This window comes from Monodelphis domestica, chromosome X, assembly GCF_027887165.1.
Source record: "Monodelphis domestica isolate mMonDom1 chromosome X, mMonDom1.pri, whole genome shotgun sequence".
NCBI lineage: Eukaryota > Metazoa > Chordata > Mammalia > Didelphimorphia > Didelphidae > Monodelphis > Monodelphis domestica.
The window spans coordinates 879,597-892,882 of NC_077235.1; the positions used below are offsets into that span (position 1 = coordinate 879,597).

Sequence of the window (13,286 nt, forward strand, 5' to 3'; positions counted from 1 at the left end):
TGGAAAGCAGAGGTGGCAAGAGCCAGGCCTGACCTCTGCCTCAGTCACCCCCATCTCAAAGCAGTTTCCTCCAGCGCAATGATGGCCAGCTTTCTTTCCGACTCATATGCAGCTCACATAAAGAGCATCCGCCGCCTCTTCTACTGTCTGAGAATCAGAAGGCTGAAAATAAAGCCTACCAGTGAGGCCTGAGGCCACCCAGGGACTCTGACTGGAGAATGCAAAATGAGGGTTTGAGGCAGAAAGCAGGAGGATGCTAAACACATATGAAGGACACCAGGTTGCCAGGCCTGATGAGGGCAGACCTGAGTTCAAATCCAGCCACAGACACACTGGGGTTGGGTGACCTTTGAGCTCTGCCCAGCTCATCTGCTGGCATGGGAAGAGTAATAGTACTAGTTGGGCCAATGTATGTGCGTGGGAGTCAAAAACTGCTGGTGGAGGGAGGGTCTTGGGAGAGAATGAGCTTGGGTGGGCCTAGCAGTCTAGGGACAGGAAGAGAGCTCCCTTCCTGGGGCAGTAGGAGAGTTGGAGGTGCCAGGGGCTTTGAGAACTGCTGCAGTGCTCAGACTACCTGAGGGGGCAAAGGAGTTGGACAACAGATGGAATCTCCAAGCCTCCTCCAGGTTCTGCCACCTCCTGAGCCCCTTCCACCTTGCCAGGCCTCCATTTTCTTAACTCAAAGAAACAAGCTGAAGTGCCGCCTACACTTTGGTTCCCAGAATTCCAAGGAGCAGTGGAGCTGCCCAGTTTGAAAAGTGTCTCCCAAGGGTGAATGCTGTTCTTCCCTCCCTCCTTCCCATTGCAAACAGTGTCCTTCCCCATGAGCTCAATGAAGGTTCTCTTCACCTGTGCCCGGCGCCCCACAGAAACGTGCCACAAGAATGAACTGCTCCAGGTGAAACATGGGCTTTTATGTACAACGGGTACCAGACAGCAGGGGGAGGGCTTCAATAATAAAATACAATCTGTATTCACTGGCTTAGACCTTCTCCCCCACCCCGAAGTCCTAGCCCTGGCTGCCCCCAGTGGGCAGTGAACCATAAATTACAAAAAAGAGAAACACCTCAAAGGGCGGCGGGGGGGGGGGGGGGGGGGACGACGGTGGAGGGAGGCCAGGACTTATTGCTCTGACTAGGAGTGGGGCAGGCACTTGAGTGGCTGCCCATGGAGGAAGGGGTGAGCCCAGGGACGGGACGGGGCAGCGGCCATGGCTGGGGGTCCCCGGGGCCAGGGAAGGAGGGCTGGAGGGAAGCCCTGGGGAGCAGTACCTGAGATGGTCCAGGGCAGTGGGTGCTGGTGATCTGTGGGAATGAGGAGGGGGACAGGATGGGGTCCCCCCCTCAGTTCCCCCACCCCCTTCAGTCCATGTCCATGGGCTCGACCCGGGGACAAGGGCCTGGGCCATCGCTAGGGGGTGTGGAGACCGTGCTGGCCAGGCCAGGCCGGGTTGGAGACCGCTGCACCTTGTCCTGCCGCTGATAGAATAGAACATAGGCCGCCTTGGACTGTGAGGGGTGAATGAGAAAAGGGAGCGAATCATGGGGTCAGAGAGAGTGAGCGAGCAAGCACACCACCCAGACAAGACCTGCCCTGATGCTGATGGCCGACACAAATGCAAACACGCACACACGCACACACACACGCACATGACGATGGGCTGGAGTACACAGGCCTTGCCACAGCTGCCCACCTCAATCTGGCTCTCAGACACAGGGGAGACGCTGCTGTCATCAAAGTAATGCCACTGACCACTGTCCTTGTTCCGGGCAAATGTTGTATCTGAAAGCAACAGTTTCTTTGCTGAGCCTGGGGTGTGCCCTTATGGAGCCCCTTTGTGCCCCCGCCCCAGGGTCCCTCATACAATGCCCATCTCGCAGGCCCCCGTAGTGGTTCGAGACAGCGATGAGGTCATATTTGCAGGGAGCTGGGTCAGCCTCGCTCCTTGGTTTGATGAGAAACTCTGAGAAATCAAGGTCCCTGGCAGGGGGAGGGCAGGAAGTAAGACTGGGTGAGCTCTCTGCCCCCGAGCACCTCACCTCACCCACCCTTCTCCATGGCCTTGCCACTGACCGGATAGGGAACTCGACTAGTGTGTCCAGCTTCTCACGGGAGAACTTGGTGTAGGAGAAACGTTTCAGGTGAATGATGAGGGCCTCAGGGAGAGCCCACAAGTCCAACTTCTTGGTGGCAAGCTGGTGCCGCTTACAGGTTGGGCAGTACCTGGGGGCAGGGGGCAAAGAGACCTCATCTTCACCCCCTTGGAAGGCCTCCCTGATCTGCCTCAATGCCCTCTGGCTGCCCACCCTTCCCACTCCCACTTTTCCTCTTCCCTTTCCCCCCTCTGACCTCATCTGCCTGCCATTGTGACCCACAGAACAGAAGCTCTCACCAGGGGTTCTCCTCCTCCAAGGTCTCCACGGTGGTAAAGAGCTCAATGCACTCCTGGAGGCGGACTGGGGCCTTCCTCAGCACGTAGCCCATGCAGTCATGTTTCACATAGCCCTGGGCAGGGAAGGAAAGGGAGTGACGTTTGGAGCAGGGGGCCAAAGGGAGGGAGGGGTGAAAGAGGGGGCAGCCAAGGGGCTGGGGGCACGAACCTCAGCTTCTACCTCGTTGTAGTAACGCTTCTTCATATCAGGTTCCCAGTCAATGGCAATATATGGCTGGGCTGTGAGGGGTGACAAAGAGCAGGGTGTCAGTGCCGGCTCCCCAGGACACCCCTGGCACCCCCTCCTCCACGCCCCCTCTCACAGTTAAAAGAGACTCCGTTGGCATCCTCAGCAAAACCTCTGCGGTCACTGGTTCCATTAGAGTTGACAGTGTGGAGGCTGAAGAGGACCTTCTGCCGGGGCCGCCTCCGCCGCCGCCGCCTCCGCCGCCTTCGTGGCCTCTTCGCGGGGCCAGGAGGGGGACTGGGAGGGGGACTGGGAGGAGGGCCCTCCCCCTCCCCCACCTGATCCCCGATGGCTGCCCCTGAGCCCTCTGCAGTGACCTGAACATCCAAGGCACTCCCCCCCCTCTCCTCTTCCTCCTCTTCCTCGCCTGGCAGGGAGTGAGCATGGGCGGGGAGGAGAGGGAGAGTATTAGAGGAGGTGGAGTCCAGGAAGATCGAGCCACTGAGCCCCTAACCCGTGCCCAGTCCCCTGGCCCTCCAGCCCAGGTGGCCTGGCCCCTCGAAAGACCCTCACCCTCACTCAGCCTGCTTGGCCGCTTGTAGAGGTGGTCCTCTTCCTCCTCCTCCTCTTCTTCCTCCTCCTCCTCCTCTTCTTCCTCTTCTTCCTCATCCTCTTCCTCTTCCTCCTCTTCCTCCTCCTCCTCCTCCTCCTCCTCCTCCTCCTCGCTATTCTCATCCTCTTCGTCCTCGTCCTCATCTTCGTCGTCTTCATCCTCGTCTGAGTCCTCCTCGTCGTCTGAGTCCGAGTCAGGTCGAGTAACGTATCGCCTGGGTTTAGGGAAAAGAGGCTCTGAGCCAAGGGCCAAGCCTCCTGGTGTATCCTTCAAAGACACTGGCTGCTGAGGCTCAGCCAGGATGAGCAGTTCCCAGAAAGAAAGGCCTCGATCCCTTCCAGAGAGGCCCTCTTCTCTTGCCTGAATTGGACTCTCACCAAAGTCGCTATTTCTACAATGGGGTTTCGCGCCCTTGGGTCACAACAAAGCTGGGCTGGAAATGCAGTCAGTCACATTCCTCTTGGCTCGTCCCAGGTAGTCTAAGGAAACTAGGGGCTGGGATGGGGACAGGGGTGGTTCCTTGAATTCCCGAAGCAGGGTGACAAGGCAGGGCAGTGGACTTCACTTACGAAAGGCGATGCAGCAGGATATGGTACAGGGCATCCCAGGAGAGCCGGTCACGGGGCACAGATACCAGCAGGGGGTGTCCAAAAAGCATGAGACCATAGTAAGAGTCACTGTAGTCCCGGGCTGGGGTCCGCTCCCGAAGGTACACAGGAAGCACCACATCCTCTCCTGTGCCCTCCCCACCTCCAGCTCCACCAGACACCTCGTACCTGCAGCACCAGGAAGGCCAGTTGGGACAGCCTGTGGGCTGAGGGCTCCTCACTGTCCCCTTCCCTTCCCCAGAGACCCTTAATCACAACTCACACAAAGATGTCATCACGGTCCAGGATACAGCTCAGAGACTCCTCCAGTTGGTAAATCTTGTAGAAACGATGGCTAAACACATCAGCCACCATCATCTGGATAGGGTGTGAGATGTAGCTCTCAGCCCTCTGGTGCCAGCTACTCCTGCTCTTCCCCCCTCTCCCCCCCAAGGACTTACCCTGTCTGGAGAGACACCTGTGTGCTTAGCCAGTGCCACACAGAGGTCCAGCACCTTCCCTGCCTTCGGCACAACCAGACGGTGCTGTGAGGGAGAAGCCAGACCAGCTCATGTCCAGCAGGGCCCTTGGGAGGAGCCTGGAAGGCGCTCTCCCATCTGTCTCTGGGCAGTGTTTCTCACCAGCTATCTGCCTTTCTGCGATATCTGTCCCTCTGCCCAATGCTCTGGCTTCGAGCCTTGGCCTCTTTTCCCGTTATCTGTCTGTCGCCATGGCTGTGGGTGTCCCTCTAGTCCATTCTGCTCACATCTTCATTCCCTATCTGCTATGTCTACTTTGCTCTGTCTCTTGGGTTCTGGATCATGAGTTGGGCCTCAACAACAGCCGCAGAGGGGTCAGGCAGGTCATGGGATGTCTTGGAGAACCACGAATTCCCATTTTCTATGTTGCTTCCCACTGACCTTTGACTATGGTTTGGGTGGGAGCCTGAGAGCTCTGCTCTGGCCCAAGGCTGGGCAGACCCTCTCCGGTAGGAGACAATGAGGTCCTCACCTAGGACACCTACTTCTCTTTCTGGCTCTGGGCAGTGTTATGCTGATGCCTTCACCGGGCAGGATCCAGAGTCTATGTCCTCCTGTCCGGCCATGTCTTCCTTCTGCTGCCTGTCCCTTTCCAATTCCCTGTAGCTGGCCTTCCCCCCCAGCTCCCCTCCCCTTCGCAGTCTGTCATGCAGCAGACCCCACTCTCCCCGTGACTCACTTATCCCCACCCCCTCTCCTCTCTCCCTCACTGTCCCACCCCCAGGGTCACCTGCTCAGGCTTTCGCCGAGGGTCCATAGAAACAAAGAAGACCTCCATGCCACGCTCTTTGCTCACAGGCAGAGGGACACTCAGGTAGCAGAAGGGGTCAAAGGTTACAGACACCTTTCCACATTCGGGGCACACCAGTGTCGACTTGAAGAGTCCATGAAATGTGTCCACAATGACGGAGTCATTCCGACGCTTGTGGTTCCGCCACGCTTCATCTGCCACCTCCTGCCAAGGAGGCCCTAGCAGTCAGAGGATGAATGGGGGTGGGGGTGGGGGTGGGGGTGGCACTGGGAGACTTCAGAAAGAACCCTGGCTCTACCTGGTCAGGCCGGCCGGCAGCATCACGAAGCTCCACATACTCCTTCTTCTTGACCCGGTTTAGGTCCTCATGCAGCCCATCAAGCAGGAAGGATAGCAGCTCTTGGGAGTCGTGCTGCTGGTACCCAAGAAATTGGGAGGCAAAATGGCCAACCTTGGTCTGTGGGCAAAAACCACAGGGGCTCAGTGGAGGGAGGAATAAAAAAGGCTGTAGGGCCAGGAAGGGGCTTGGGTATATTGGAGAACACACAGGAGAGGCATTACCAGCCCAAGACAGGACTCTATGGCATGGCAGCTGGGGAGACCACATGGGCAATCAGTGAGACACAAAGTGGTTCCAGGGTCACAGAAAAGGACAGGGAGTGAGAGGGGCACAGGGAACACAAAAAGGCAGCAAGGCCAGGGAGGGACTCAGGAGTGTTGGACAACACCCAGAGAGTCATCAAGGAGCTCAATGACCCTTCCAAGAGAGGGCTGTGGCACTGATAGCTGAATCACAGAAATGGGCTGTGAGGCTAACAAGGCAGGGATCAGAATCAGAGATAAGGTTATAGGACAGTTCTTGCTTTATGTAAATTTTGCATGGCACAAATGTGACTTTCAGGAAAGAATTCTGAAAGGCGTGAAAAGAAACATGTATGAAGAGTCTGGGGAAAAGTGTGCCTATAGCTCATTCCCAATTTTCCAGGATTTGAGAAAGATGAAAAATTGAAGGGACTAAGTACCAAAATTACATGCAAAATTAGCTCAAGAATTGCAGCTGGAAGGGAATGAGAATGACATAGAAGAGTTCAGTAAGTCTCCCAGAGAGGAACTGTCCAATGGAGATCTGATCCAGTAGCTGGCTACAAGGATTGCCAAAAAAGAAAGGGAAACTGTGGAAACTAAGGTCCAACCAGAAAAGTTCATAACCAAATAGGAGGCAAAAGCATTTCATCATGTGTAAATCTTTTTCTCATATTGAAAAGATCCAGGGGCAGCTGGAATGCCAGGCCTAGAGTCAGGAGGACCAGCGTTCAAACCTGGCCTCAGACACCTCCTAACAAGTCACTTAACTCACATGGCCTAGTCCTTACCACCCTTCTGCCTTGAGAACTGATGCTAAGCCAGAAAACAAGGGTTTAAGGAAAAAAGATGCAAATGCTTTAGGACTTTCAAAAGTTCAAAAACTAGTTGAGGACAATATTACCTGCTATCAAAAGGTAACTGAGGAAAAAGGAGAGCCTATGCCCAAACAGCTCTCAATAGCTTCATTAAAAAGGTGCAGGCCACCCCAGTGTAGCAGATAGGGGAGTACTGGGCACACCACCTCTCAGTTTCATAATTCTGGCTGTTATTATGGCCCAGTTGTCAATGCGTCTGCAATTTAGTCAACTTTCTGCCTTGTGTAAAGGTACACAAGGTTCATTACATAGGCTAAGGGAAATGGGAGGGTAGGCATAAATCTGCATTATGGGAAAAATCACTTTCTGTAGAGGTCTGCAACATTGGTCCACTTACGTCAAGTGAGAACTATCTATATAGACACTTACAGGGCCACCTTAGAGACAATTAGATAGTAGAGGGGCTGGGGGGAGGGGATGGGACAGGGCAGGGTAGCACGAAGGAAAGGCACAGAAAAGCTCAGTGACCTTGAACATCCTGGGGACCACAGAGCGGTGGTGGCCAGACCAGGCCTGTTTGACCAGATCAGCATAGGCCTCGGCAATCTCGCCCTTCATGCCTAGTGGGTTGCAGAAGTTCAACTCCTTCAAGTAGTGGTTGTGTAGGAAGTATTCCGTCAGTGGGGGGACATTGCTCAGGCACTGGAGATGTAGAGGAAGCCAGGGTGCTATGCTTAAGACTCAGGGAGTTCCACACCCCCAACCCCCAAATCCCTGCCCAAGTCTCCTCTCCCCCAACTCCAATGCCAAACCTGCAGGGCTGAATTCATGAAGCATGTGTTCCCCAGGTTGGTGAGGCCACAGACACCTGGCTGGCCTCGGAAACTGTCCTCGTCATCTCCCACGCTCTTCCTAGAGTCCAAAGATGAGTCAACACCTGCTTCATGAATTTCCAGAAGACCCTGGGGCACCTCTGTTCACCATCAGGCTTCCAACACCCTAAAGACCCCTATTCTCAACCTCACAGAACACATTTGTTCATCCTCTTAATGCTCCTATGCCCCCTTTTACCTAACATCCTAGAGAATACCCAAAGGATACGCTTTCCTCAACTGATTTCAGGCCCCCCCCCCCCCGACATCCCCAGGGCTCTTTCCTTCATCTTCAAGGCTCTATCAACAACCCCTTTCTTCATAGGCCCTCAGAAAACACTGTCTGGGCCTCCCAAACCACCTTTGGCTTGCCCCTGAGCCTCTCCAGGCTCTATCTATACTCACATGATGTGAGGCCGGGAACTAGGCCATGTGCCGTCTTTGTTCCGAGTCTCCATGATGACAACCTGTGGGTAGTGGCAGGGCCTGAGCAAGAGCAAGCTGTATTTTGAGAATCTCTCAGGAAGTTCCTTTGTAACCCTTACCCTTTAGAAGGAAGTATGGGATTCTGGGGAATGAATATCCTGAGGCCTCACCTGACCAGGCCCAAGGCAGGCATCTAACACAGACATATGTACGTTCCTCAATCTCTCACAGGAGCCATCTGCATTCTTCACCCACAGGCGGGTCTCCTCCTCTGGCCCCACTAAGAACTGCTCTCTGGCTGTCTGAAGGACCAACTCTGCAAGTGGAAATAGAGCCAGAAGGCCCAGTAAGGAAGGTCCACTGCCTAGACTTTAGTCAATCTCTACTCAGGATACTAGGCTCCTGCTTATTCCTCAGTGGGGACTGAAACACCAGGCAATAATAGCTAAATTTCACTTGTGGAAACCAGGCTGGGGGTGTGGTTCTATCCCATCAAAACTCCCCCCAGTGAAGGAATTGGACCCCAATCCCTCACTCAGGGCACCCGGCTTACAAACCCCAACGAAGTACTCATCATTCATGAGGAATCCCTAGTAGATCTGGGGCATGGGCTGCATTCCTGCTCAGAACATCAGGCCCCTAGTTCTCACCGACAGGGTCTGCTCGGCTGAATTGGGCAGGCCGGGATATTTCCATGTCATTGTGCTGACATAGGAGCAGTTCAACCAGATAGACCTCTACCTTGTGGGTGCTGGGCAGCTCCACTACCTGAAAGGAGGGAGAAGAGACCATCTAATTAGGGACTTCATAGCCTCCAATAGGAACCTTCTCTAGGTCCCTGAAAAAAGCTGTTCTCACACTCCTGGTGTGAATCCAATTTGTCTGAAGATGATTGCTTTGCATAGATTGATGTGGTCTTTTTGCAAGGATTTTGCAAGAAAGTTTTGGATCTCTATTCCCCAACATTAACCTATGGTCCTGCCTTTGCTCTGTCCTTCTTTGGTTAAGTATTAGGCCTCTATCTGGGGCTCACTAAGGAGTTTGGAAGATTGTTTTTCTTCTCAATTTTTTGAGAATACTTTGCAGAGTCATCAATTTTTCTTTCCTTAAAGGTTTGATAAAATTTGCCTATGAATTCATTTGGTGCAGAGTATTTTTCCTGTGGTCACTCAGACTCCAGCTCTGGACACTTTTCAGGGTCTCTGGAAAGGAGAGGAATAGACTGGGCCCTCACCTTCCGCTCAATGGGTGGCTGCCCGGGCTCCAGCCCATACCAGGTAACCAGAAGATGCCAGGCCATGGCTGGCAGCAGTACGTAGTCCTCGCCTTCCACCAGCCGTTCCTTCAGGCGCCATGTTTCTTGGTCTGTGTGCAAGGAAAGAGGGAAGATCCAGAAACAGAACATGTGGGAGGGGAAAGGTTATAGGAGGGATGGACTTGGGGAAAAAAAAGGAAAGTGTTATGGAATTGAAAGGGATTCTCAGGGAACCAAGAAGGCTCCAAACATGGAAAAAGGGAAAGATCTGAGGAGATGGCTAGACCCCAAAGATACATAAGGAGAACCCAAGAATGGAAGACTAGGGAGGATGACAGGGTGGGAGAAAGAAGGGATTGTTGAGTGGAGAGAAGTCCTCTGTGGTCAGCTCACTATTTGGATGCTCCAATTTGTCCTCTTCCTCACTAAACACATGCCTCTTCTCAAGTTTTTGATTATTATTGTGGGCATTCCCATGCTTCCAGTTGCCCTTCTGGGTTCATAACCCTCCCTGCCATGCATTTAGCTGCCACATCTCAAGGATTCTACTTGCCATATCTTCTCTCATATCCATCCCCTGCCCGCTCTGGCTGAAGTCCTTCTGCCCTTTCCTAGGTTGAATTCTGAGTAGGCAAAAAAAGGATGGTGGTCCTCTAGAGAACACATGATGAACTACTTGGGTCTTCCAAGGAAAGGGACAGAAACCTATGGTTGTGCCAGCTCTTTGGTTCTTTTGTTAACTGGTACTGCTTTGGGCTCCCCTGAGGGATGGGAGGGAGAGGTGCAGATGGATAACTAAGATGGAAGAGTGAAAAACACCAACACACTTACTTTCCAAAACACAACAGTGGCCAGAGCACTTTATGGATGTTGGCTCTTCTGCTCTTCACAACCACCCTGTGAATATAGGCAGGGACGATCCCCCCCCCATTTTACAGAGAAGGGGCTCAGGGATGATGAGGCTACCAAATGGCTACCGAGGGGTCTGAAAACTGCTCTTTCTGCCTCCTAGGCATACAGCTCTCAGGCTGTAACTCATTCTGGTGTTAGAAAACATTCCCTGTTTTGAGGAGAAACTCTAGAGCTCCTCAGCCTGGGACTGAAAGCCTTTCAGCAAGCTTCCACCTCTCTTTCTTGACTACTTCCACAGTTCTGTCTCAGGCTTCCCAGGATCAAATGCTTGAGCATTCCAACCCATGGCGGGGAGGGGGTAGCTCCACCTACCCCTTTTAGCATCTTTGACTTCCTTGAAGGCTCAATGCAGGTATACCCTCCTACATAAAGGTTACAGTTCTAATATAATGCTTACAAGAACAGCTAACATTTATAAAACACTAAGTGCCAGGTTCTGAGCTAAGCACTTTACAAATATTATCTCATATCATCTCAAAAACCTTGGAATGGAGATGCTGTTGTTATTCCCATTTTACAGATGAGGAAACTGAGGCAGCCAGAGTGACCTGCCAGGCAGGGATCATGAAGCTTAAGCAGCTTCAGCCAGATCTGAAGTCTTCCCAGCATTCTTATCTACTTCATCATCTAGAGCCTCCCTGATGTGCCACAGCCTAAGTGTTCTTTACCAGCTCAAACAATACATGGAAAAATTAAAACTGGAGGGGCTAGATTCCCCCAGTCTCTGGGACATGGGGAATTGTCTTTGTGACTTTCCACCAGGAATCGGAGAAAAGGGCTGAAGAAGGAGACAGACTGAAGGGAAGAGGTGAGGGCCCTGTGTAGAGTGGATACTGGGTTTGGAGCTAGGAAGATCTGAATTTAAATCAAGCCTCAGACCTTACCTAGCTGTATGACCCTGAGCAAGTCCCTTTCTCCACCTGTTTGTCCCCATTTCCTCATCTGTAAAATGAGGACAGTAACACCACCTGTGTCCCAGGGTTGTTGTGAGGATCAAACGAGATGAGAATTGGAAAGGGCTCCCTGGGAAAGGCCCTGGCCTGACCAACCACAGAAGGGAGCACGATGGGTGGAGATCACAGGAAGGTAAAGATGAGAAACAACATCGAGGAGTCTGGGCCCTGGGTACCTTCGAAGAGCTCCGAGTTGTTGACAGGCCCAGGGAAAGCACTGGAGTCCTGATCTCCAGCTCGGACGTAGGCTTCCCACTGCTGGTACCAGTGATGTTCCACCAGGAACCTGGGAAGATCGGGAGAAAGAGAAAGGAAAGAAGGGGGGGGGGAAGATGGGGGGGTGTCACAGCTCGTCGAGGAGGCCCAGATCGCTCTTCAGCCGGCTTGGCCTGGCTCCCTCCCCTTCTCCCCTCCCCCAGCGCTTTATCCTGCTCCTCCCAGCCTTCTGCCCCGCCCCTTCCCCATCGGCCCCATCCCTTTCTCCGGCTCTCCCCTCAGCTCTACTTCGCACTCCCCCCCCCCCAGCCCGGCCTGGGCCTGGGCCTCCGCCTAGGCCTAGGCTTGGGCCTGGGCCTGGGCCTGGGCCACTCACTCACCAACTCTCCCCTGGCCGCAGGGGCCGCTCCCGGCCGCCCTCCCCGTCCTCCACCAGCCGCCGCTGGCTCTCCAAGCTCGGCACCGACCCCGCCCCCGGGCCCGGCTCCGCCCCCGGCGCCGTCGCGGCCGCCATCGCAGCCCGAGCACCCTCAGACTCGGCCTCAGCGGCGGGAGACCGGAAGCGGCCTCGGCCTCGGTGCCGCTTCCGGCTTCCGGCTACCGCGTGCCCGCCCCGGCGGCCGGAAGCGGCGCGGCCTCGGCCCGCCCTCCGCGGGGCGGGCACCCTGGCGGGGCGGGCGCGTGGGCGGCGCGCGCGCGGCGCCGAGACCGCGCCGGGCCCGCAGTAACGGCTGCCGGTAGGAGCGGTGGGAGCCGTGCGCTCGCGTGGGCTCAGCGGAGCCGAGCGGGGCGCGGCAGCGGCAGTGGAGGTCGCGACCGGGCCCAGGGCCCGTTTGGGGGCGGGGCCCGTAGGGGGCCGGGCCGGCGGCCTCTTGGCTCCGGGGCGCTCCGCGGGGGGCTTCCCCATGCACGGCGGGGCGTGCGGGCCCGGGGTGGGGCCGGACGGCTGAGGCTCGCTTCTTCGCTGCTGCTGCTGCTGTTACTATTACTGTTGCTGCCGCTGCCGCTGCCACCACCACCGCCACTCTCTCCACTGTCGGTACTGTTGCCGTCGCCCCGCTCTGCTCCTTTTCACCTGCCTTGGGCCCACACAAGGCTGTGCACCGTTTCGCAGCCCTCCAGGCGCCCAGCCGCCTAGTGAGTGTCCGCTAGCCCGCCCGCCAGGCGCCCCACCCCCGACGTCAGAATCCCGCCGAGGGGACGACCGGCCGGCGCCGCTCAACGTTGGTAGTCGATGCGCCCCGAGGGTTCGGTTTGGGGCTGCTGCTGCGGCGGCCGCCGCCTTGTTTCGCTTCTGTGCACCCTCTCCGGTCCCCTCCCCCTACGCACCCAGCTGGCGCCTAATAAGTGCTGGCCGAGCTGCCCGTCGCGCGCCTCGTGGTGTGCTGAAGGGGGCCACCGGTCCGAGCGCCAGCCGTCGCCGCGCAAACCGGCGGGCAGACAGACAAACGGACAGAGGCAGGCAGGCACGCACGCTCGCTAGCTCGCCTTCACTTGAGTCTTTAATAGTTCATACAGAGACCAGGGTGTACAGGGGAGCCGAGCCCCCCTTCCCCCGCCCCCCGCGCGGGAGCCAACGCCCCGCCCCGCACGGGACAGGGCGGCGCGGGCCGAGGCGACGGAGGGGAGGAAGGAACTGTCCTGGAGCCCTGGGTTAGCTCCCCACTCTGGGAGGGCCTCCCCCACTCCTTCCCCTCCCTCCCTCCGGATCCCGGGGCTCTCGGTCTCTGCCTTTCGGCACCGGGGCAGTGAGGAGAGGCGAGCTAGGGCGGAGCGTCGATTCGGGACACCGAGAAGGGGGCCGGGGAGGGGGAAAGGCGGAGCCAGGCAGGCGGGATCCCAGACCTGGCCCTCTGGCACCTCTCGGGCCCCTAGCGGAGAACTGCGGGAACGAACCCCACCCCTCCCCTTGGCCCCTGGGTCCTCAGATGTGCCTTGGGTGGGTGAGGGGGAGGAGCTGGAGCCAGGCCAAGGGCCCAGCCTCCTGATTGGCCAGTGGCTAGGGAGGTGGGGGACATTCATTGCACAGAATACTGGGGACCTCCAGAGGGGGCGGGGCTTCTCCGTGGCTCTAGGTGTCCCCGCTAGTACATTTAAAAAATAAAATCCTCCCTTAAAATAATAAACATTTTTTTTTAAAAAGG

At 56.0% G+C, this 13,286-nt stretch overlaps 1 protein-coding gene across 2 annotated transcripts; it reads right to left on the reverse strand.

Moving 5' to 3' along the window:
• Positions 1-893: 893 nt before the first annotated feature.
• USP11 (ubiquitin specific peptidase 11) lies at positions 894-13,089 on the reverse strand. 2 transcript variants are annotated; one of them, XM_056809660.1, is made up of 21 exons: positions 11,523-13,089; positions 11,103-11,212; positions 9,041-9,171; positions 8,457-8,574; positions 7,977-8,122; positions 7,786-7,847; positions 7,321-7,420; positions 7,037-7,210; positions 5,407-5,565; positions 5,088-5,312; positions 4,280-4,363; positions 4,102-4,196; positions 3,801-4,007; positions 3,192-3,445; positions 2,755-3,045; positions 2,601-2,671; positions 2,393-2,505; positions 2,074-2,223; positions 1,865-1,980; positions 1,650-1,782; positions 894-1,508 (listed from the first exon to the last, which is right to left on the reverse strand). In XM_056809660.1, exons 1-21 carry the CDS (start codon positions 12,047-12,049, stop codon positions 1,010-1,012), a joined length of 3,765 nt encoding a protein of 1,254 aa, XP_056665638.1. In that variant the 5' UTR covers positions 12,050-13,089; the 3' UTR covers positions 894-1,009. The 2 variants fall into 2 exon arrangements, with proteins under 2 accessions (XP_056665638.1, XP_056665639.1); XM_056809661.1 differs by having other exon boundaries at positions 1,221-1,508; positions 1,694-1,782.
• Positions 13,090-13,286: the final 197 nt, after the last annotated feature.